This window comes from Mesoplodon densirostris, chromosome 20 (genome assembly GCF_025265405.1).
Source record: "Mesoplodon densirostris isolate mMesDen1 chromosome 20, mMesDen1 primary haplotype, whole genome shotgun sequence".
Classification (NCBI taxonomy): Eukaryota; Metazoa; Chordata; class Mammalia; order Artiodactyla; family Ziphiidae; genus Mesoplodon; species Mesoplodon densirostris.
This window is the reverse complement of record NC_082680.1, coordinates 12916409-12940427: the sequence shown is the minus strand read 5'-3', so window position 1 is coordinate 12940427 and position 24019 is coordinate 12916409. Positions and strand designations below refer to the sequence as shown.

The 24019-nt window shown below is 37.4% G+C and overlaps 2 protein-coding genes across 13 annotated transcripts in view; one reads left to right on the top strand and one right to left on the bottom strand.

The window, feature by feature from the left end:
- The window catches only part of CENPU (centromere protein U), a 34056-nt gene extending 22371 nt beyond the window's left edge, over positions 1-11685 (top strand). For 2 of the 3 annotated variants that reach the window (XM_060086168.1, XM_060086167.1), the window contains exons 9-13: positions 147-225; positions 452-499; positions 1614-1675; positions 3709-3865; positions 8294-11685. In XM_060086168.1, the coding sequence (XP_059942151.1) occupies positions 147-225; positions 452-499; positions 1614-1675; positions 3709-3865; positions 8294-8407 (460 nt within the window). In that variant the 3' untranslated portion in view covers positions 8408-11685. The remainder of the gene's footprint in view (positions 1-146; positions 226-451; positions 500-1613; positions 1676-3708; positions 3866-8293) is intronic. The other variant, XR_009530810.1, reaches the window with a different exon arrangement.
- The window catches only part of PRIMPOL (primase and DNA directed polymerase), a 58784-nt gene that overhangs the window by 8703 nt on the left and 26062 nt on the right, over positions 1-24019 (bottom strand). For 6 of the 10 annotated variants that reach the window (XM_060086156.1, XM_060086165.1, XM_060086159.1 and 3 more), the window contains 7 exons: positions 21217-21379; positions 19132-19220; positions 16829-16918; positions 16645-16753; positions 12226-12308; positions 12098-12144; positions 9289-9370 (listed from right to left, as the gene is read on the bottom strand). In XM_060086156.1, the coding sequence (XP_059942139.1) occupies positions 9289-9370; positions 12098-12144; positions 12226-12308; positions 16645-16753; positions 16829-16918; positions 19132-19220; positions 21217-21379 (663 nt within the window). Of the gene's footprint in view, positions 1-4188; positions 6694-8897; positions 9371-12097; positions 12145-12225; positions 12309-16644; positions 16754-16828; positions 16919-19131; positions 19221-21216; positions 21380-24019 lie in introns of those variants that run through there. The other 4 variants (XM_060086164.1, XM_060086158.1, XM_060086161.1 and 1 more) reach the window with 4 other exon arrangements.

Sequence of the window (24019 nt, the reverse complement as noted above, 5' to 3'; positions counted from 1 at the left end):
GCTGCAAGCTGACCATGCCATCTTAGATATTCAAAAGGGCATGTACCAAACAGTGTGTGTGTCTATGGGTGTGCTAAACAAATGCAACACACCTTTCAAAATCCTTTATGTAATACCTAAGTTTAACTTTCTTTATCCTGCTATAGACAAAAAACAGACTCTAGAATTTGTAAGGAAGCCATCAACAAATTTCATTCTAATTTGAAAGAAGAACTCATCAAAATGGTAAGTTCACTGACATAAATTTGTTGGTCTGGATATTTTTTATTAATCCTGAGCAGCATACTGTTATCTTTGAAAAGCTTGCATTTGCTGGCAATGTGGTAAAGAACTCATTAGAACTATACATATTTCACATGTTGTTTTTAAACTAGATGTGGTTATATTGTAAACTGATAAAACAGTTAACTGTGGAAAATGCAGGCGAATATTTATTTTTTGTTTTGTGTAGCTTAAAGAAGTCCAGATGTTGAAAACTCTGAGAAGGAAGAACACTAAGGTAACTTACTTATGTGATTAGAAACACAGTTCTGTAGAACATGCACATATGTAGAGTTAAGTAAAGACCTGACTCTGGGTTTTACGGCCTTGAGAGTTTGTATAAGATCTTTTATCTCTTTAGTCAGGCTTTTCTTTGGTTGATCTGGTGATCGATCAGATGAGTATCCTGCAAGCTGAGGAACTGGGGATCCTTGTTAGCCTAAAAATGGCTCTCAAGCCCAAAATGGCCACTTATATGGATAAGTATTAAGTAATGTATATTTGTCACTGCTGTGTATGTCAAAAACCTTTTAGACTAAAGAACTGTCTTAGGTCTCAGGTAAAAGGGCAGCCTGGGGAGAATCCTGGGTTAAGGGTCAGGAGGCCTCCTTTCTCGTCCTGGTTCTGCTCCCTCAATGCACTGTGTGCCACTAGGTTTGCAAAAGGAAACACGAGGCCCTCCTTGCCCGTCTGTTTGTAGTTGGACCACCTGACATCCGATGTTCTAGCTCCAAACTTGCATGAACCTACGTGTAGAAGCACAGCTCCCCCTCTACATTTATAACAGAAATGGATTTGAAATGTATACATTTTTCCTTCTGGTGATTATAAGCCTTTGTCGTTTTTCAGTTTTAATCTCCTGTTGCTCAATTCTGCATTTCTTATAAGCAAGCAGTAGTCGTCTCAATGTCCAGCAGTGGAATATGAGGTAGTCACTAAAAGTGACAGTTGAGATAATACAGTGTATTATACTGAAATGTCCTGTTTAAAATAAAAATTGTGTCATGACACTCCCCTGCTTCAGTATTTTTCTAGTGTACCTAGATAAAATGGAAACTCCTTACTTTATAGCTCACAGGGTAGTAAAGATCTGACCCCAGTTCCTCTTTAATTAGTCCTCAACTGGATACCCCTGTTCTTTTTCAGAGTTCCCTGTTCTTTCCCTTCATAGCATGTATCACATGTTGTAATTACATCCTGTTTGTATGTAATATCTATCTTCCCTATTAGACCAAAGTTCCATGATGGTAAGAATGGGGTTTTTCTTGTTTCCCACTATATTTCCAATACAGTGTACAAGGCAGTGCTCAAATATTTACAAAATTAATTTAACTAACTGTTGTATTACTTAGATGATCTCAGATATCGAAAAGAAAAGGCAACATCTGATTGAAGTCCAGGATGAACTGCTTCGGTAAGATAATATCAAAATCCTCTTTGAGAACTTAACAAGGATTTAATCACGATATGCCATGCGAAGCTTTGTTGTAAAACTTGCTGCTGTGCTGCGTTTAAACCCCAGGTTTCTCTGAGCTTGGAAGCTCAGTGAAGGCAGGCTTTGCTGCCAAGTGGAGAAGCTGTGAGCGGAGGGGAATTCAGCAGTGGCCCGTACCCCCATGAGAGCTCTCAGTTCTGGCCCGAGAGGCAGCCGAATTAGAGACTTAGTGCATGCACAGACTCCATCTAGAACCAGACTGCCTGGCTTTGAGTCTAGGCTCTGCCACTTACTGGCTGTGCAACCTTGGGCAGGTTACTTAACCTCTCAGTGCCTCAGTTCCCTCATTTGTAGATGAGCACAATGATAACTATACCTCACAGGGTGTTGTGAGATTTAAATGAATAAATATACAGAAAGTGCCTCACGGAGACTGGGATACCGTAAGTTTTGTATTAAGTGTTAACAGTTTTTGTGAATCTTGTTGAAAGGTATAGCTTGGCATGGCACTCGTGTGAGTCCATTCCCAAGTGTTGGGCCAGGACACTTTCCACCAGGGCCGTCTCCATGGTCTGGTTAGGAAGACTGGAGCACAATCCGTGAGCTGGTCAACCAACTAGTATTTTTTGGTGGTCTTCCATACAGACAGGGCTGCTCTGTGAACTGGAGGGTTGGTAGTAAAGCAGCAGAAGAATAAGCAGTGTCAGATATGCTCTCTGCTCTTAAGGAGTTTAAAATAGCTAGAAAAAGTGGTCTTATCAGAAAAGACAGCCTATAATTAAGTACTAAGTTTTAAAGATGAGACGGCCACAGAAGTTTAGAAGTGGTAAAAATTGGTTGTCTAGGCTTTTGGTTTCCAAATCTGGTGTATGGACAGGTGCTGCTGGCCCATGCTAAAGCTTTCATTGGCCCAGGCCAAAATAAGAAGGATAATGAGAGGAAGCTTTTTAAGGTGTTAGCTGTGTGTGCTGGGCACTGTCCTATAAATGCTTTACATACTAACTCATCGCTGTAACCCTGTGAGGTAGGTTATTTGGCCATATAAGACAACTACAGAAGACTCATCTGTCTTTGAGATCTACTGTTCCTTTTCTAGATAGAATTTTAGAAGTTGAGAAGTATAGTATTTTGAAAAGGCACAGAAAGAGAAAAATGTATGTCATTATTGTAACTTTACATGTGAAAGACCTAAGGCACAGGGCAGTAACTGACCCTCAGCCACCCGCCTGGTGTCTGCCAACTGGCTCCAAATCAAGCACTCCTGCCCACAACCCAGATGGCACAATGAGTTTTCCAGAATGCAGCACTTGTTCAGTGTACGGAACTGTTATGAGGACTTTTCTTTTGTAAAAGGATATCAGAGCATAGTTGTTTTTTTATATCTTCATTTGTGAGAATAAAAGATGGTAGCCTCTCCCCATTCTTTTATAAATTGGTCCAGAAAATCCAAGTTATCCCTTTTTATTTTATAGGTTAAGAAACTAATAAGCTACTGAGAGAGAGAGCAGGTTGCTCAAGGTCACACATTTCATCCAGGCACTGATAGAGTTTTTCCACTGGTTTTCTTAGACCTTGGAAATGGACAAAATTTCAGCAAGAGGAAGGGGCATAGGGAAGGCTTTTTGTCCACTTTTACTGCTAAACTGCACTGCCTGTCTACTGCCGCCTGGGGCGCTAAAAACTTTACCCAAGTATATGTTTTAATTCAGTAGTTCTCAAGACTTTACAAACGACTCGATGAATTTTAGGACCTAACAGGCATCCTCGTGGGTGGGCTTCTTTGCTGAGCACTCGTTGTGCATCACGTCTCAGAGTCTTTTCTGTGTGTTGAGTCCAGAGTCGTTCACGTTTGTAATTTCAGAGCCAAAGATACCTTGGACCACCTAGGCCACCTTCCCTGCTTTTTTAAAGCTTCACTCAGCACCCTGACATACTCCATCTCATCTACCTTATTAGGCTGTTGTTATACTTTATGTCATTCATTTTCGGGAAAATTTTTTTGTTTGTTTTAGGTTAGAGCCAGAGCTGAGACAACTACAAGTGAAGTATGATGAACTTAAGGAGAGAAGAGCTTCCCTTATGAATGCAGCATATTTCTTGTCTGATTTAAAACAGCTTCATCAAGATTATTCAGATATTCAAGAGAAAGAACCAAATGTAAAGGAAACGGTAACTTCAGTTTTCACTTTTCACTATGCTTCAGAAGATACAGGGCATTTGCATGCTGCAGTACAAGAGCTATGGAGAGGCAGCGTTGGTGTCTACCCAAAAAGCATCACTATAAATTGGTGAAAATTTCTTATCACCATTTCTTGCTAATTAATTTAGGCCAGAGGAGTAAAGAAAAATCCAGAAACATTGATTTTACTAAGGTGTTGTACTTAAGCTTCAGAGAACTGAATTTCTTTAAGGGAAGTGTATCCTCTGTGTACACATCTCAAGTGAACAGCTATGCTTTATTACTGTAATTGTCATCAACGTAAGACCACTCATACATGTTATAAAGACCAACCTCTTGTTCTTTGTTCAGCCCATACTTTTAGTATCTTTTGTATCTGAAAAACTAGCCATTATCCCATATAAATGGTAGGTGTAATTTTAGAAGTTGAGAAATATTAAAAAGGCATGTAGTAGGGGAAAATGTGGCAAATTTTTTTTATTGAAGTATAGTTGATTTACAATGATTCAGGTGTACAGCAAAATGATTCAGTTATACACATATATGTATATAAGAATCTTTTTCAGATTCTTTTTCTATTATATGTTATTACAAAACATTGAATATAGTTCCCTGTGCTATATAGTAGCTCCTTGTTGTTTATATATAGTATGTATATGTTAATCCCAAACTCCTAATTATCCCTTCCCACCACATCTTTCCCCTTTCATAACCGTAAGTTTGTTTTTGAAGTCTGTGAGTCTGTTTTGTTAATAAGTTCATTTGTATAATTTTTCTAGATTCCACATGTAAGTGATATTATATGACATTTGTCTTTCTCTGACTTACTTCGCTTAGTATGATCATCTCTGGGTCCATCCATGTTGCTGCAAATGGCATTCATTTTTTATGGCTGAGTAATATTCCTTTGGACAGGTCTATATATTCCATATATACCACGTCTTTATCCATTCCTCTGTAAATGGACATTTAGGTTGCTTCCATGTCTTGGCTATTGTAAATAGTGCTGCAGTGAACACTAGGGTATCTTTTCAAATTATGGTATTTTTTTAAAATTAATTTTTGGCTGCACTGGGTCTTCACTGCAGCACACGGGCTTTCTCTAGTTGCAGTGTGCGGGCTTCTCATTGCTGTGGCTTCTCGTTGTGGAGCACGGGCTCTAGGTGTGCGGGCTTCAGTAGTTGTGGCATGCAGGCTCAGCAGTTGTGGCGCACGGGCTTAGTTGCTCTGCAGCATGTGGGATCTTCCCAGACCAGGGCTCGAACCCGTGTCCTCTGCATTGGCAGGCGGATTCTTAACCACTGTGCCACCAGGGAAGCCCTATGGTTTTCTTCAGATATATGCCCAGGAGTGAAATTGCTGGATAACTTGGTAGTTCTATTTTTAGTTTTTGAAGGAACCTCCGTACTGTTCTCCATAGTGGCTGTACCAATTTACATTCCCACCAACCATGTAGGAAGGTTCCCTTTTGTCCACACCCTCTCCAGCATTTGTTGTTTGTAGACTATTTGATGATGCATTCTGACCGGTGTGAGGGGACACCTCATTGTAGTTTTAATTTGCATTTCTATAATTAGCAATGTTGAGCATCTTTGCATGTGCTTTTTGACCATCTGTATGTCATCTTCGGAGAAATGTCTATTTAGATCTTATGCCCGTTTTTTGATTGGGTTGTTTTTTTGATATTAAGCTGCTTGTATATTTTGGAAATTAATACCTTGTTGGTTGCTTTGTTTGCAAATATTTTCTCCCATTCTGTGGGTTGTCTTTTCATTTTGTTCATGATTTCCTTTGTTGTGCAAAACCTTTTCAGTTTAATTACATCCCATTTATTTTTTAAATTTTCATTACTCTAGGAGGTGGATTCAAAAAGATGTCACTGCAATTTATGTCAAAGTGTTCTGCCTATGTTATCCTCTATAAATACTGTACTATAAAGAGTTTTATAGTATCCGGTATAGAACCAGGTATATCTTTCCATCTGTGTCCTCTTCAGTTTCTTTTATCAGCATCTTAGTTTTCAGAGTACAGGTCTTTTGCCTCCTTAGGTAGGTTTATTCCTAGGTATTTTATTCTTCTTGATGTGATGATAAATGGGATTGTTTCCTTAATTTCTCTTTATATTTCACAGTGTACAGAAATGCAACAGATTTCTGTATATTAATTTTGTATCCTGCAACTTTACCAAATTCATTGATGAGCTCTAGTAGTTTCCTGGTAGCGTCTTTAGGATTTTCTATGTGTAGTATCATGTCATTTGCAAACAGTGACAGTTTTACTTCTGTTCCAGTTTGGATTCGTTTTCTTTTTTCTTCTGATTGCTGTAACTAGGACTTCCAAAACTACGTTGAATAAAAGTGGCAAGCGTGGGCATCCTTGTCTTGTTTTTGATCTTAGAGGGAATGCTTTCAGCTTTTCACCATTAAGTATGGTGTTAGATTTGGGTTTGTCATATATGACCTCTATTATGTTGAGGCATGTTCCCTCTATGCCCACTTTCTGGAGAGTTTTTATCAAAAATGGATGTTGCATTTTATCAAAAGCTCTTTTGCATCTACTGATATTTTTATTCTTCAGTTTGTTAGTGAGGTATATCACATTAATTTGTAGATATTGAAAAATCCTTATATCCCTGAAATGAGTCCCACTTGATCATAGTGTGTGATTCTTTTAATAATGTATTGTTGGATTTGGTTTGCTAGATTTTATTGAGGATTTTTGCATCTGTGTTCATCAGTGATACTTTTTTGAGATATCTTTGGTTTTGGTATCAGGGTGATGGTGGCCTCATAGAATGAGTTCGGAAGTATTCCTTCCTCTGCAAATAGTTTCAGAAGGATAGGTATTAGCTTATCTCTAAATGTTTGGTAAAATTCACCTGTGAAGCCATCTGGTCCTGGACTTTTGGTTGTTGGGGGATTTTAAATTACTGATTCAATTTCAGTAACTAGTAATTGGTCTGTTTATATTTCCTGTTTCTTGCTTGGTTCAGTTTTAGTAAACTTTGTAGTTGGTTCTGATTTTTGCTGCAGACTTTATGATAACCAACTCAGATTAATAGAAATATTTAAATTATAGGAAAAATTTGTATATTTTATATAAAATTATGATATACAAATATATAATGTATACATATATCTTATTCTTCACTTCCAAATTCAGCTTCAAAGTTTTGATACTGATCTAAAAGTTAGGCTCAGGAAAATAAAGATTTGTTTATAATCAGTATATTAGAGATCTGGAAATAGAATGTTTTTAATTTTTTTTGACAGTACCCAACTGGTCTAAAGCTTATTTGGAGTTGGGGATTTTGGTTAGTACAAGAAATTAACAATGGCATTGGTTGAATTTGAACATTATAACTTTGATGAGAACTGAGACTTAGTGACTGCCTTGTTTGGAATACATGACTCTTACTAACATCTTCTGTGCAAGCCTTCAGGGGTTCTGGACTTTCGTTGTAGCAGCTGTGCGTTATGCTTTCAGAGTGTAGATACTGGGGTTTATGTCTTACCTCTTCTCCTAAACTAAGAATCTAGCACCAAATGTTAGTTCTTCCCCTTGCCCACCCTCCCTGAGAGCAGGTGCCCCATGGCAGCTTGAACACATTAGGCTCTCAAATACTTGTTAAACTGAATTGCCTAGTAATATGGTAACTGATATTCTAGAAAAAATTCCATTATTATTGGGTGGTAGTCAGTCTGACAGCTTTTCTGCTTAATTTCACTTCTAAGAAAATCACCTTGAAAACATAACAAACTATCGTAAGTATGATACAGCTGTCGGGTGATTTTAGTCACTCACCCTTTAGATACAAATTGCACCATGATATTTGGCTTTGTTAATTATTTCAAAATCATGAGTTTTGTTTTCTATTTTACGTTGGGTTTGCATTTAATTTTGTCTTTAATCATTAAGGACAGTTTGGATTGGCAACTTTTAAGACACTTTATTGATCTTCCCAGTAAGTAATTTTTCCAGATGATGAATTTTAGGGACCTGCTGTTCTCATTCCATCAGTTCTTATAGTAAAAGTAAATCTTCCATATGGTTTCCTGTGTTTAAAATAGCATGAGATCAAGCCGACCCCACAGAGCTCTAGCTGACTTGCCCAAACCAGGTCTTACCCTGTCCCAGGGATGATTTTGTTTTAAATAATTCAGATGCCACAGTTCTTTGAGCCAATTTATCTCCCGGGATGATTAGCTCAAGCTTTGCAGAGCAGTTCCCTTGCAACCTTACTTATCAATTGTCCTAAGGCAATGAATTAAAACCAATTTTATCAAAAAAATGAGAGGAGAGTGATTCATAGAAACCTCTATTAATGTTGGCATTTGGTCATAACATTGAGCTATGTAAAATGGATAGGGCTCTAAAAGTTTTTGATATTTGTTATTCTGAATATTTTCCCTCAACAGTATGATTCATCCAGCCTTCCAGCTCTGCTATTCAAAGCAAGACCCCTTTTGGGAGCTGAAAACCATCTGCAAAATATCAACTGTCAATTAGAGAAGCTCCTTGACCAGAAATGAGGCCAGTCTACTAAAGTGTGCACGTATAAAGATTAGTCTCATGCTACTACTGCCTGTTACCTTCTGAAACTGTATGTATTTTTCCACAAAGGAGAAGGGGGAAAAAACCCCAAACTTTATTACTATTAATTTGAATTGAATATTTCTTTTGTTATGTTATAGCAACATTCTCAGGTACATTTAAAAAAAGTAAACTTGTCTAATTGTTCAGGCTGGTTGTATGGTCTTGTCATCAGAATTTAATATTACTTTGTCATTAAAATTAAATGGCAAGGTATAGTAGTTTTAGAGGCCATAGTTAATTTTTCTGATTAATGTCAAGTAGTGAGTTTCAAAATGTTTTAAAATGTTGACACCTAATCAGACTTAGACATACAAAAGTTTTACTGTAAAAATAAACATGCAAAGTTAAGCCGATACGAACAAAGACTAATAACTTTGGTTAATCAAATAAGGAGACTTATACTGAATTTAAGCACATTGGAGCTAATTTTCAATAAAACTGGTTTACTTCAATAAATAAGATTTGGAAGCAAAGTAATAAAACTTAGCTGATACAACAGGCTTTATAAGTTACTATGGTTTAGTTCAATAAATAAGATTTGGAAGCAAAGTAATAAAACTTAGCTGATACAACAGGCTTTATAAGTTACTAGTTTGTTATTAAATCTGTTTTCAAGCAAATTACAGCCTAGTTAGGTAAGTGTCCATAATTAGCTACTCTTGTAATACATCTATAATTAGTTCATCAGGAATTTCATCAATTCCATTATAACCGAGAAGACTGTTCTCTGCAGCTTCTGCCAATTCAGCATCTTCTGTAGCCTCCAAAATATAAGCATCATCAATGCCATTATCCCAGTCAGCATCACAAAATGTACCTTTTGACGATGCACTACATGATGGTTCATGAGGATTCTTGGTTTCATTGTTCCTTGTTTGATCCGTTGTAAACTCCTCTTCCTTTAGTTCCAAAGGGGAGGGAGAGTAGAGGAAGAAAATCCTGCTTATTCAGACAGAATGTATGATTTCACCCGATAGTTCATCTCTACTGAATTAAAGTATTCAGTTCAACAGATATTAAAATGAAAACACTGGATGATACGGTCTCCAATACAGTCACCATGGGAATGGGCTCACTACTGCTGCCTTTGTGGCACAATACCTGCAGTTCCTGTGGTACATTCTTTTCAATGTACACAGATGGGGCTACAGCAAAGGTAAGACTGATTTTTTTAAAAAGAGGATAGTCTAGCTGAAGAAACTGGTTTTAAAATGTATCTGCTATCTTAACATATTTCTCTATCTTTAAAGTATTTTAAAAATTAACATGGGGCTTCCCTGGTGGCGCAGTGGTTGAGAGTCCGCTTGCCAATGCAGGGGACACGGGTTCGTGCCCCGGTCTGGGAAGATCCCACATGCCGCGGAGCGGCTGGGCCCGTGAGCCATGGCCGCTGAGCCTGCGCTCTGCAACGGGAGAGGCCACAACAGTGAGAGGCCCGCGTAACCCAAAAAAAAAAAAAATTAACATGGATTGAAAAAAGTTATGAAGAACAGTTTTGAGACAACTGTCAAAGTATGATGTGGATTTGTATATTAAATAATATTGTATCAACATGAAATTTCCTGAATTTAATAATTTCACTATAGGTATATAAGAATGTTCTTTCTCTCTTGTATGTAGCTGGAGAATAAGAAGGATTTTGATGTCTGCAACTTATTCTGAAGAGATTTGTTACGAACTGAATGTTTATGTACCCCCATCCCCAAATTCATGAGGCTGAAATCCTAACCCTCAATGTGATGGTATTAGGAGGTGAGGTCTTTGGCAGGTGATTAGATCATGAGGGCAGAACCCTCATGAATGGGATTAGTGCCTCCTTATAAAAGACCACAGTGCTCTGTGACCCCTTCTACCAGGGAAGGACAGTGAGAAGACAGCTCTCAATGACCCAGAAGCTGACTTGAGTCTGCCAGCACCTTGATCTTGGACTGACCAGCCTCCAGAAATGAGAGAAATTTGTTGTTTTTAAGTCACTCAGTCTAAGGTACTCTGTTATAGCAGCCTGAAATGCCTAGACAAGATTCATCAAAAATGATGATGCGTAATGTGTACAGTAGAGGGAGAAAAAAGTGTGGCCCAATGTTTAACAAGTCTAGAGGAAGGGCATACAGGATGGTTCCTTGTTCTGCTGCAACATTTTTGTAGGTTGAACCTTCTTTTAAAACCAGATGAAGCAGAAATGACAAAATATTAACTGTTAAAACTAAGTGATAGGTTTATACTGTTCTTATTTTAAATAAAAAGACAAAATAAATTAAATCCAAGCAGTGGTAATACTGTACACCAAAAATACTTTCACCTTGGCATTTCTGAGGTATTACTGGATAGGCAGGAAAATAAATCAGTTTTAGAAACCCACTGAAACCACAAACATGCATCAAAATAACACTCCAAATGAAAAAGGATAAAATATTCTTCCTTAGAGGCACAATTTAAATCTTTTTTCTTGGTTATCTCTTTAGTTCACCAGAGAATCTGGCTATCAGCTATTTTATATCCAGCTCCTACAGATCAAGAATGAGATTTCTACCATTTCAGAATGAATTTTTTCAGGAGACTTTTAAAAATCAAATTTAATAGGTACCAATCAAATTGTAAACTCAAACACTAATTCAGCTTGTAGCAAGTAACTTTCATTCTAACCGTAACACTGTAAACAAAAAGGCTGATAGATGTGAGGAAAAAAACACTAAAGTCTAGAAAATAACATAAGCGTGCTCAATGAAAAGTTCTTGTAAAATATTAATAAGACCCCATATAAAAGTAGAGGGCAGTTATAGGCAATCCATAATAGAAACACATAGTAAATCTGATGAAAGTTAAACTGCATTAATAAGTGTAAATTAAAACACCCGAAATACCACTTTATGCCTACCAGGTTGGTAGAGATCAAAAGGCAAAAACAAGCAATGTTGGCAAGTGTAGGGTAATAGGTACTCCCATAAACTGAAATCTAATTCCCTATCATTTTTTGGAGAGCAATTGGTAGTATGTATGGAAAATATCTGTGATAGTTTAAGTAGGAAAAAAAGCCTACAATATAGTACATACACTATGACTAAAAAAACATGAGGGTACACAGACAGGTAACAAATTCTGGAAGATACCACAACATTTACATCAGTTATCTGCGTGGTCAAATTATAAGTGACGATGCTTTTTTCCTTTTGTGCTTTATGTATTTTCTAATGTTTGTCTACAATGAATGTGAATTACTTGGGTAAATAAAAGTTGTAAAAAGAAAAATTGGTTTGGCAATCTAGTAATATCTACCACAATTTAAAATGCATATACCCTTAGACACAATTCTGCTTCCAGAAATTCTTCTTATAGTTTAAAGAAACAATATATTTTGGTACACTTTGTAAAGCAAAAAATGAGAAATTTATTAAATGTCTGAAACTGGTTAAATAGCTAGCTACATTAATTTCTTATGCAGCAGTGGGAAAAAATGAGGTTCATATTATCAGATTTGTGCTGAGACAATCACTACAACATGTTCGTGAAAACAAGGTACAGAACAGGGTGTTTAAACAGTATCTGGACACACCTGGATATCATTAGCTCATTCACCATTGTACCAAGAACTAGTTAGTAATGAGAAGGAAACTAAAAACTGCACTTACCTCTTTGAGAAGAAACAGAAGACGTGCTTCAGCAGGTAACGGGAAACCTGAATCAGAAAAACAGTAGAACTATTATATATAAATATCTAATTTTTACTTTGTGGTAAATGTAAAAATTAGTAACTCACAGTCAGATTTGAAGTTTTCTGCTTTACATATAGGGTCATGACATTTTTGATACCAAACTTCATTTTTCAGGTCAACCAAAATCCTTTACATTAAAAAAAGAAGAAAAAATTATTTACTATCTAGACTTCATAGAAAACAAAATTCAGCTACATGCCATTTACAAGAGACATGCCTAAGACTTAAGAGATGGAGAAAAGTAAAAGGATAAAAATAGACCCTTACTTGGCAAACCGTGGTTGCCAAAAGTATCACACAAAATGAACTTCAGGGCAAAAATTACATACTGACAAAAGTTCCTCCCAGGAATATACAATTCCCAACTTCTATCCACCAAATAAGAGAGCCTCAAAATATATGAGCAAAACTGACAACTTCAAGGGTAAACAAATCTTCAACCATAAATCAAGATTTAAAAAAAAAATTCTTTTGATAATTGATACCAAACAACTCCCCAAAAGTCAGGATATCAAAAATTTAAAACAATTCTAAAAATTGACTATGCTAGGTACAACATAAATCATCACATTTAAAAGTATTCATTCACACAACACATTCTCTGACCACAAAGCAATTTAGAAATAAGCAACAAAAAGATAGCTAACTAAAACTCATAACTTAGAAATTTAAAACATTTTCCTTTTTTTCTTCTTTTCTCTTTTCTTTTTTTTTTTTTTTTTGCAGTACGTGGGCCTCTCACTGTTGTGGCCTCTCACGCTGTGGCATGTGGAATCCTCCCGGACCGGGGCACTAACCTGTGTCCCCTGCATCGGCAGGCGGACTCTCAACCACTGTGCCACCAAGGAAGCCCTAAAACATTTTTCTTAATAACCATGTGACTCAAGGAAAAACCATGATGGAAATTAGAATATGCTTAGAACTGAATGGAACTGAAATTACATATTAAAATATGAAGGGAATTCCCTGGCGGTCCAGTGGTTAGGATTCCACGGTCACTGCTGAGGACCCAGGTTCAATCCCTGGTCAGGGAACTACGATCCCACAAGACGTGTGGTGGGCACCCTCCCCCCACCAAAATAAATAAAAAATAAAATACGTGAAACAGCCAAAGTGATCTTTAGAAAGAAATTTAGAATCCTAAAACCTTATGTACAAAAAAAATGGCTAAACGCAACTTACTTAGAGAAGTAACAATAAACCTTAATAAATTAAAAGGCAGGAAGTAATAAAGAGCAAAAATTTAGAAAAATCAACAAGGACAAAATGTGAAAACTAATAAAATTCTTTCAAGATTAAACAAAAAAAAGGTAAAGACATAAATGTTATTAGAAATCGAGATACAACTACAAATGCAAAATATACTAAAAATGTACTATTATGAACTTTTTCCAGTAATGTTGAAAATTTTGGTAGAAGAGACAAAGTACTAGATAAGAATATACCAAACCAAGCAAACTTAAAGTTACAGAAAACCCAAACAATCCTATAACCACTAAAATTTTTTTTAAATTTGATTAAGTAGTTTAAAATCTTCCCACATTTCACAGAAAAGGAAACATAAAATGGTTAACAGTCTATATGGTATTGGGACATTTACCAAGGAGAGAAAAATGCTGACAACCCAATCTCATGGCCCCATAAACATTCCAATAATAGACTTCCTAATAAACAGACTAATGCTACAGTTCCCAAATTGTACACCAAAGTGCCCCAGAGTGATGTAGGGTATTTATCTTTCTAGGGAAACGGTGATAACACATCTGTCAAGCACCCGGCAAAGTACGTGCTTGTAATTCACAGCTTCAATATGTCACCTTTCTTCACTCCTTTCAGTGATGTCCTATCTTTGTAGAGCTGGGTGTTTTGGTGGTGGCTGTGATGAAAAGTACCATAAATGTGGACTGAGATGTGACAGTGAGGGTGGCAGTGTCCAGCCTAATTCCAAGGTTTAGGAGTTGATGCAATGCTCAAAAGGACACACATCCCATTAATAATTATATTTAAGGAGGTTCAAAAGGTCCAAACTTCCAGGTATAAATCAGTCACTCACTGGGATATAATGTACACATGGTGACTATAGTTAATACTACTGTATTACATATTTGGAAATTGGTAAGAGTAAATCTTAAGTTCTCATCACAAAAAAAACAAAATTGTAACTGCATCTACGCATGGTGATGGACGTTAACTAGACTAACTGTGGAGATCATTTTGCAATCATGTACACTTGAAGCTAATGTAATGTTATGTCAATTATACCTCAATTTAAATAAATACAAATATTTTCTTTCAATTGATAAACTTTTTTTTCAAAGAGGTACTAAATTATTAGGACAAATACTAAGTTGCTTGAAACTGATTAATAAACTGTTAGGTATTTCTTTTGTCCTTGGAGCAATGTGAAAAAATTATTACGATACTAAGGGCAACATAACTGAGAAAGTCTGGGGACCAATGGCAATTTGCTAAGTTGAGAGTCCTTGTCTATGTAGAATGGTCTTCGCAGGATGTTTCTGCATATGGTAAACAAACCTAGAGTCTATGGATTTATGAGGCATGGTTCCCTGGACATGTCACACATGCTATGTAACTATGAATATAAAACACAGATGTTTCCTAACATCAATGCTCCCTGCTGTGTACAGTGACTGCTCACTTCTGCCTCAGCTTTCAACCTAAGTTAGAGAAAAGCATCCAGTGCAGGAAGGACCCGGGTCACCGTGCCAGATGTCCCAGGCCTCATTCTGCTTCACCTGTGCCTTTGCTTCCTTATATCTTTAAAGCTACTAGTAAAGCTTATCATTGGGTAAGATCTGTGATTCGTATGAGTGAGGTTTGACAATCCAATCCTCAAATTTGTTAGCAATCAGGGAAATTCAGATGAAAACCACAATACCATTTTAAACTCACCAGATTAGCAAAACAAATTTTTTAAATCTAACAATAATAAAGTTTTGGTAAGAATATGGATCAGTACAAAATCTGAAAACACTGCTGGTGGGAGTGTAAAGTAGCGTGACCATTTGGGAAAATAATTTATTATCTAATAAAATTGAATATGTGCATATTCTATGACACAGCAATTCTAGTTTTAAGAAATATTTTGAAAAACTTGCATATGTGCACTAAGTGATACATACAAGACTGTTTGTAGCTTCACTGTTTATAGCAGCAAGCCAAATGTCCACAGTAGGACAACAGATAACCTGGTATATTTATATTTGTATAATGACATCATACACAATGATGAAAACAAGAATAAGCAACAGCTACATGCTGCAGTATAGTATGAATGAACCTCACAAATACAGTACTGACCAAAAAAGCAAGTCAAAGGATGCAATTTACCTAAGATTCAAAAAATGTAAAATGAAATAATATACTGTTTGGAGATACAAATATATATGGAAGAACCATAAAGAGAAGCAAGGGAAAGATTAACACAAAATCCAGGATAATAGCTATAATCTCTAAACAAACTGGGGCTGGGCCCACAATGTACTTCTGAGGTTTGAATAAATTTTGTTTCTTATGGTGAGTGACAGATATGGCAAGTTATCGTTTTAGTATTAGTTCTTAAAATGTACATATATCAATACATTATATACACACTTTTATATATATGATGTATCTCACAGTTAAGAGAAAGAATACACTGTGGATACATAATACAACCTGGTAATTCTTCAGAAAGAAATATATAGCAACCTGAATATCTCAAGAAGTTAAAAGATGATCACTGTATGATAATGATTTTCTGGCAAACTTTCATGCATAGAAAGAAGACTAGAAAGATACACCAAAATCTTAACCATAGTTATTACTGGTTCTGGGACTATGGGTGGTCTTTTCTTTTGTGTTTTTCTGTTACAGCTTTCTGCACTGAGCATATAGGGTTTTTTTTCTTTACTGAATTAATCTACATATATAATATAGCACTGAATAATAATATCTGTTTTCCAGCTTTCTAACAAAAGCTTCATGATCATTTTATCACATCTGGCCCATGTGCTATAAAAGCTTGATATATCGAAGTCTGAGCTTTGACATTAAAACAGCAAAATTTCTCACATCATAAATGATAACTACTGGGTTCCTATTTTATCCCTATTCTAAATATTTCCTTATAAGATTTAAAATTCTTATGGGTTTACTTCTTCTATTACTTCCTCTCCTTTTGCCAGGGGCATTTAAAAGAAAACTCTAGGGCTTCCCTGGTGGCGCAGTGGTTGAGAGGCCGCCTGCCGATGCAGGGGACATGGGTTCGTGCCTCGGTCTGGGAAGATCCCACATGCTGCGGAGCGGCTGGGCCCGTGAGCCATGGCTGCTGAGCCTGCACATCCGGAGCCTGTGCTCCGCAACGGGAGAGGCCACAGCAGTGAGAGGCCCACGTACCGCAAAGAGAAATAAAAAAATAAAATACTGGTTAAACACAGAACTCATTAAACAATATTACTTACATGATATTATTACTCTTGTGGGGTCTTCCAATGTTTTCACACCAGCGGTATTTACAAATATCATAAACCAATAATTCTTCTGGGAAAAAGTAGTTCCAGCGCCGAATTCCTGAACCACAAATAATGTTTCTAAAGATATTATTATTGTATCATATAACAGTTAATTAGGAATAAGACTGTTTACCTCCTTTAATGCCATTTTTATTCACCAACGAGAGAACAAATTGATCAATTTCAGGGTAAGGTGAACACTGAAAACCTTCAATGGTTTCTACTGCAACAGAAAGAAAAATTAATTATAAATTGTAACGGCTAAAAGATGAGGAGTTAAATTTTAAGTTGTTTAGTACAACTATGGGTTTTGCAACCTGCTCCTGCCAGTTTGTTTTGGTTTTTTTTTGGCCTTCTCTGCAATTTGTCTTTTAGTCAGTCATGGACTCTTACAAGGAAGCAGGTAAAATTCAGACCTCTCAAATCAAATTTTAGCTAATTTGCATAAAAAGCATTTAGTATCACTTCAGTTGCTTGCTTCATTCTGATAAAGAGAAAAGCAGCCCCTTGCATCCAGGAGCTGTCCTAGTATCATTGAGGCCTTGGTGTTGCTACAAGCTGGCTGGGGACTCACAGCTCAGCCCTGGTGTTCTCCTATTAATCATGAACTATTTCACAGAACTTCAACATCAGATAAGGTCACTCTGTGGCCATGATGATTCAAGACAAAAATGAACACCACTCTGTAATCATGTGTGAACACAGACAAAACATGAACATTTTCCAAACCACAAAAATGACCAAGCGCCCACCTATCTTGTCTAATGTAAGGAGCTGCTCCTTCTTGATAAGATTTATCAAGGTATTTCATCATAAAATTGTCACTGACAGCACCCAATTCAAAACAAACACACTTCCTTGGAGACTTCAAAAGCATCTAACTCAAGCCTGAATCCTATAAGAAGTCCTTTCTAACCCCCTTTTACTGAGATGCCCCCAGTTTCCTATGGTGTGCATTCTCCACCGTGGTGACCAGTAATCAACTCGGCTTATCACAGGTGTGTTCTCCGGTGCTCTTTACCTGTACAGCACTGACATTCATCATATTTTCTATCTAAGACTAATGGAATAATTAAAAATAATTTATTTAAAATCTTACTTAAGGGCCTCCCTGGTGGTGCAAGTGGTTGAGAGTCCGCCTGCCGATGCAGGGGATACGGGTTCGTGCCCCGGTCTGGGAGGATCCCATATGCCGCGGAGCGGCTGGGCCCGTGAGCCATGGCCGCTGAGCCTGCGCGTCCGGAGCCTGCGCGTCCGGAGCCTGTGCTCCGCAACGGGGGAGGCCACAACAGTGAGAGGCCCGCATACCGCAAAAAAAAAAAAAAAAAAAAAAAAAAATCTTACTTAAATTTAAAGACAGAATACTCTTCTTAAAATAAAGCCCGGGCCTCCCTGGTGGCGCAAGTGGTTGAGAGTCCGCCTGCCGATGCAGGGGATACGGGTTCGTGCCCCGGTCTGGGAGGATCCCATGTGCCGCGGGGCGGCTGGGCCCGTGAGCCATGGCCGCTGAGCCTGCGCGTCCGGAGCCTGCGCGTCCGGAGCCTGTGCTCCGCAACGGGGGAGGCCACAACAGTGAGAGGCCCGCATACCGCAAAAAAATAAAAAATAAAAAAAATAAAGCCCGATTTCACCTACAAAAATAGTACACATTTAAGAAATTTTGGAAAATATATTACAGCAGAAGTGAGAGGAATGTCTAGAAATAACTGTTAAACAACCAGAGGAAAATAAACATAAGAAAATGTTATCCATATTTTTTAAATAAACCTGTGATCATACCTCACATATAATTTTGAGTCTTAATATCATAATTGGGCATTTTTCATATTATATAGGCTTTATAAATTTAAATCAAATGGCTACAGAGTATTTTACAGTATGTAACCAATCCCATTTTGTTGTACATTTAAATTTTCAGTTTCACTATTATAAGTAATGATAGCCCAAAATATGTGTATAAAAATATTTACTGGAGAGTTGATATATATCTTAGAAAAAGATCTATATTTTCTTCAGTATAGGAATGAAGAACACATAGATTTTGTGAAAAATTATATGGCCATTAAAAGAATGCAGAAGCTCTCCATGTACAGGAAATATAGGAAAAGCTCTGCTGGGTTAAATAGGCAGTTATTAACAGTGGTTACCCATCTTTGATTGTGGACAGAGGGGTGAAGAGAACTTTGTTTTTTCATTTTAATATGCGTTTATTTTATATAAACAATCTACATTTTCATATTTTTCCCCAAAACACCATAAAATGAAGATTAGTAAAGAAGTTTTAAAATACATCAATTATTATACTTTTTCCATTTTGGATAGAAACCCAGTTGTTCTGAAGGATCACTACATATGAATACTTAAGATTTAAGATTTATAAGCAAAATAAATTTTGCATCCTTAAATTTTCATAGGAAATTGTTTTCTTAAAATTACCTGAAGTACTGGTATGGTTAAAATCCTCAACTCGTTTTTGTTTATTTTGAGATATGTCACATGTCAGAATTCGTAAAGTATCTGAGAATCTGAAGAAGAAAATATGTACAACAAAAAGTAACATTAGAATTAAAGAGACGTGACTACAGAAAGGACACAATTTCAAATAGTTTCATAATAAAATCCTTTTTTCAACAGATAACTAACTGTTCTAGGATATTTATGCCACATTTGCCTACAAAAGCACCAATCCAACCCATATAAAAAAAGAGTAGTTTGGTGATCATTTAAAACTGATGCTTTCCTCTACTACAGAGTGAATCAGAAGACTCTAGGACTGCTGAAGCTGCAGAATGAACTATTCCCCAAACATACAGAGCCTTTGAAATTTATGTTAACAAAATTTTAAAAGTCTGGATAATAGGAAGAAAAAAAGTGGGATGAAAGCAAAGGGAAAATAGATTAAAATTAACTGAAAGCAAAAATACATTCATAACCATAAAGAATTTAGCCTTTATTTCAGGAAGAAAAATACCTGATATTTAGTTGGATACACAAATGACAATTAAGATAACTCTACTCAGTAAAAGAACTCTCCACTTCTGTAAAATTAATATTGAAACTACAAAAGAAATGAGATTAGGTAATCAAGAGATTACCCGTACTTTCAGGCTGTTATTAGAGACTGTGTTGCTTTTCCCATACATGACAGAATGTGACCTTATTCTGGTGCCAACAACAGTGGGGAGAAGAATCATGTAATTTTTACGACCACACTACCTCTAGAATCTCAGATAGGACGAATAATTAACATTTATTGAGCAGAGACCATGTACCAGGTGCTGTTGTAAGCACACACATACAGCTCTTATTTAATCCTCACAACTCCATGAAATAGATGTTAATATTATTTCCATTTTAAAGGTAGGAAACTAAGACTTTGATGTTACTTCTAAGATTTGTTATGAAAACTTAAATAGTCCATAAATATATAGAGAAAAACAACACATCTTCCCACTCTCCTGAGTAACCGCTATCAAGTCGACATTTGGACACAACTTGCCCTATGGCAGTGTATTTTAAGTATTTTTATTAAAATTTATCTCTATGAAATTTCTCTTTCAAATTATATGTAGGAAAGGCAAAAAGGAGAAGAATCAGAACAAGTTAATTCAGCAAGGCAATTTAGTCTGATCTTTAACCACATGTCCTACACTAACAAAATTGCCAGCCCAGAGTGAAGGGGAATAAAGGCATATATTTCTGTTGAGAGATGTCTTTCACACTTTTTAAAAATGACCAAAACATGGGAATTTAAATGTTCAGTAACAGAACTGACAATAGAGTATATCAGTGTAATGGAAAATTATACAGACATCAACAATTTTATTTATTGGTGGTAATTATTAACTTGACAAATATTCATGACATAATGTTGAGTGGATAAAACAGGTGACATAACAATATAAATAATGATCTCAAGAAATATGTTTCAAGGGCTTCCCTGGTGGCTGAGAGTCTGCCTGCCGATGCAGGGGACATGGGTTCATGCCCTGGTCCGGGAGGATCCCACATGCCGTGGAGTGGCTGGGCCCCTGAGCCATGGCCGCTGAGCCTGCGTGTCCGGAGCCTGTGCTCCGCAGCGCAAGAGGCCATAACGGTGAGAGGCCCGTGTACCGCAAAAAAAAAAAAAAAAAAGAAATGTTTTAAATGAAGGGGCTATGTAAATTATATTTCTGTATGTGCATATATAAAAAGAAAATTAAATGTTAACAGTAATTATATTTCCAGATGCAATACAAGTCATTTTTCATTTTTATAGAATAATCATTTTAAAAAACTGGAAAATATATCAAATATAATCATAAAAGGATATAAAGAGAAAAATGGTTAAAAAATAACTTTTACTATTATTATTTAGTTAATGGACAAAAAAGAACAGTTAACCTAGAATTTTAAGAAATGACTTTCTTTTACTCAAGATATAAAAAATTTATACAATTCACATTTTAGTAATATACAGTGCCATTCACTGCTTAACAAATATTCATGAACACACAATGATTTAATTCTGGTCCTGTATACCTGACATTGCTGACCAAAGCAGAGAGGAAATATTGATTTTCTTTGGAAATATTCTTCGATTGTATAGGATAAAATTTGTTATCTTCAGCAACCTCCAAAGGCACATACTTTCCTATTTTTGATGATTTATACAGTCGGAAGTTTCTATTTCTTGTATAAACTCCTATATCAAAAATTAATAAAATATGAATGCATGTTTTCAGTGATTTGTTTTTATAGTCAGCAAATATTAAGTTAATTCTGTATAGTATTATTAGAAAAAACACCTGCTTGTTGTGGTTCAAAATGGTGACATAGGAAGATCCTGAACTCACCTTCTCCCAGGGACACACTGAATCTACAGCTATACATGGAACAATTTCCTGTGGAAAAAAATCTGAAAACCGGAATGGCCCCTTCACATCAGGCAAACGAGAGGGAACTCACATGGAAGCAGATAGGAAAGGCTGACAGGCACTCTCACCACAAACCCCACCCCAGGCACGGCAGCACACAGTCAGAAGGGAACGCAAACCCAGAACTTCTCCCCAAGGCGTACAGGGTTCATACCCCTATCAGGCACCCCAACTTTTAAGACCAGCACCTGAGAGATGAGCCCTCCAAACACCTGGATTTGAAGACCAACTTGGCTCACACCCACGAGACCCACAGGGCCATGAAAACTGAAAACGGCTCTTAAAGGGCTCACATGAAGACTCACCTGCCCCAGGGTCAAGTGCAGAAGCAGCCCATCGAAAAGCGCCCATTCGTTATGTGAAAGAGACTCATTTACTAATTTTAAAGCACTGGTCTGAGGGGCAAGGTCCTGTTGGGATATTCTCTAAGGATGGAGGCTGGTGGGCACCCCCTTCCTGCTCTCCTTCTGCCTTGCTAAAGCTGGAGGGAGCCATCCTTCTTTCATCTTTCTTTTTTACTTTATCAGCAGGTACCGTCTTCACACCACCCCTCTGCCTTGCTCCAGCAGTGGGTGCCATCTTTGTGCTCTCCCTCTGCCATGATCCAGACTGCCAGTAGCTCCCAGAGGGGAGCTTCTACACATATCTGCTGCCCTGGTTTTCACAGCTGGTGACAGTTTCTGTGGCTACCATCCAGATACCCCTTGATCTCCTGGCTCTAGAGGTTAGGGAAGCTTGTGATCCTGGGTCCCATGGAGCTGTAACAATCAGAGAGACAGCTCTTGGTAGACTACCACTCCCAGAGTACTGCACAGACAGCAGACTTAAACACACCCCCAGTCTTTCTAACAAAGAGGCCTATTTGCTTGTCCTGGAGCTTAGGGGCTCCTAGGGAATGGAGGTCAGTGGACACCATCTTGGCACTCTCCCTCCACCTCACTACAGCTCACCAGTGTCTCTCAGAAAGGAGCTTATACACTCATCTGGAGCCCCAATTTTTGTGACTCCTGCCCAACCAGACTGCCTGGCTCTGGTGACTAGCAGGGCTTAAGCTTATGATCCCACAGGAGTGTATATACTTGCATTCTTTAAAAGCTGCTGCCTGAAGGTCTGGCTTCCAATCAGCTTGAATCTAGCTGCTGTCTGAGATCCTCCCCTTTGGGGCACTGACTGGTCTTGGCACACACTCAGTTACTAGGAGCTATTAAATATATAATGGGGGGGGGGCTTCCCTGGTGGCACAGTGGTTGAGAGTCCGCCTGCCGATGCAGGGGACATGGGTTCGTGCCCCGGTCCGGGAGGATCCCACATGCCGTGGAGTGGCTAGGCCCATGAGCCATGGCCACTGAGCCTGCGCGTCCGGAGTCTGTGCTCCGCAACGGGAGAGGCCACAGCAGTGAGAGGCCCGTGTACCGCAAAAAAAAAAAAAATTATATATATATATATATATATAAAATAGGCTGCTTGGACAAGCACAGAGGTTTGTGACAACACGAGCTAAGACAGGACTGAATGATAAAGTTCATCTTCTACACAAGGCCAACCCTTCAAGACTGGGAGAAGTGGCTGTTTCATCTAATGGGTAAAAACCAACACAGAGAGTCAAGCAGAATGAAGAAACAGAGGAATATATTCTAAATGAAAGAACAAGATAAAACCTCAGGGAAAAAAATCTTAATGAAATGGAGAAAAGTAACTCACCTGATAAAGAGTTCAAAATAATGGTCATAACGATGCCTGCCGAACTCAGGAAAGAATGGAGGAAAACGATGAGAACTTCAACAAAAAGAAAAATATAAAAAAGTACCAAACATAAATCAAAGAACTGAAGAATACCATAAGTGAACTGAAAAATACACTAGAGGGGTTCTACAGCAGACTAGATGAAGGAAAAGAGAGGATCAGTGAACTCGAACACAGGGCAGAGGAACTCACCTAATCAGAGCAGCAAAAAAAGAAAAGAATGGAAAAAAAAAGTGAAGACTGCTTAAGGGATTTATGGGACAACATCAAGCAGACTAACATTCACATTAAAGGAGTCCTAGAGGAAAAAAAAGAGACAGAGAGAGACAGAAAGGAACAGAAAACTTATTTGAAGAAATAATGGCTGAAAACATCCCTAACCTGGAGAATGAAACAGACATACAGATACAGGAAGCCCAGAGAGTTCCAAATAAGATCAATCCAAAGAGACCCATACCAAGACACATTCTAATTAAAATGCCAAAAGTTAAAGGGAGAGAATCTTAAAGTAGCAAGAAAAAAAACTTGTTACATACAAGGGAACCCCCATAAGACTATTACCCCAGAAGGGAGTGGTATGATATATTCAATCTGGCTGACATAAAAAAAGATTTCCAACCAAGAATACTCTACCTGAAGTTATCATTTATAATTGAAGGACAGAG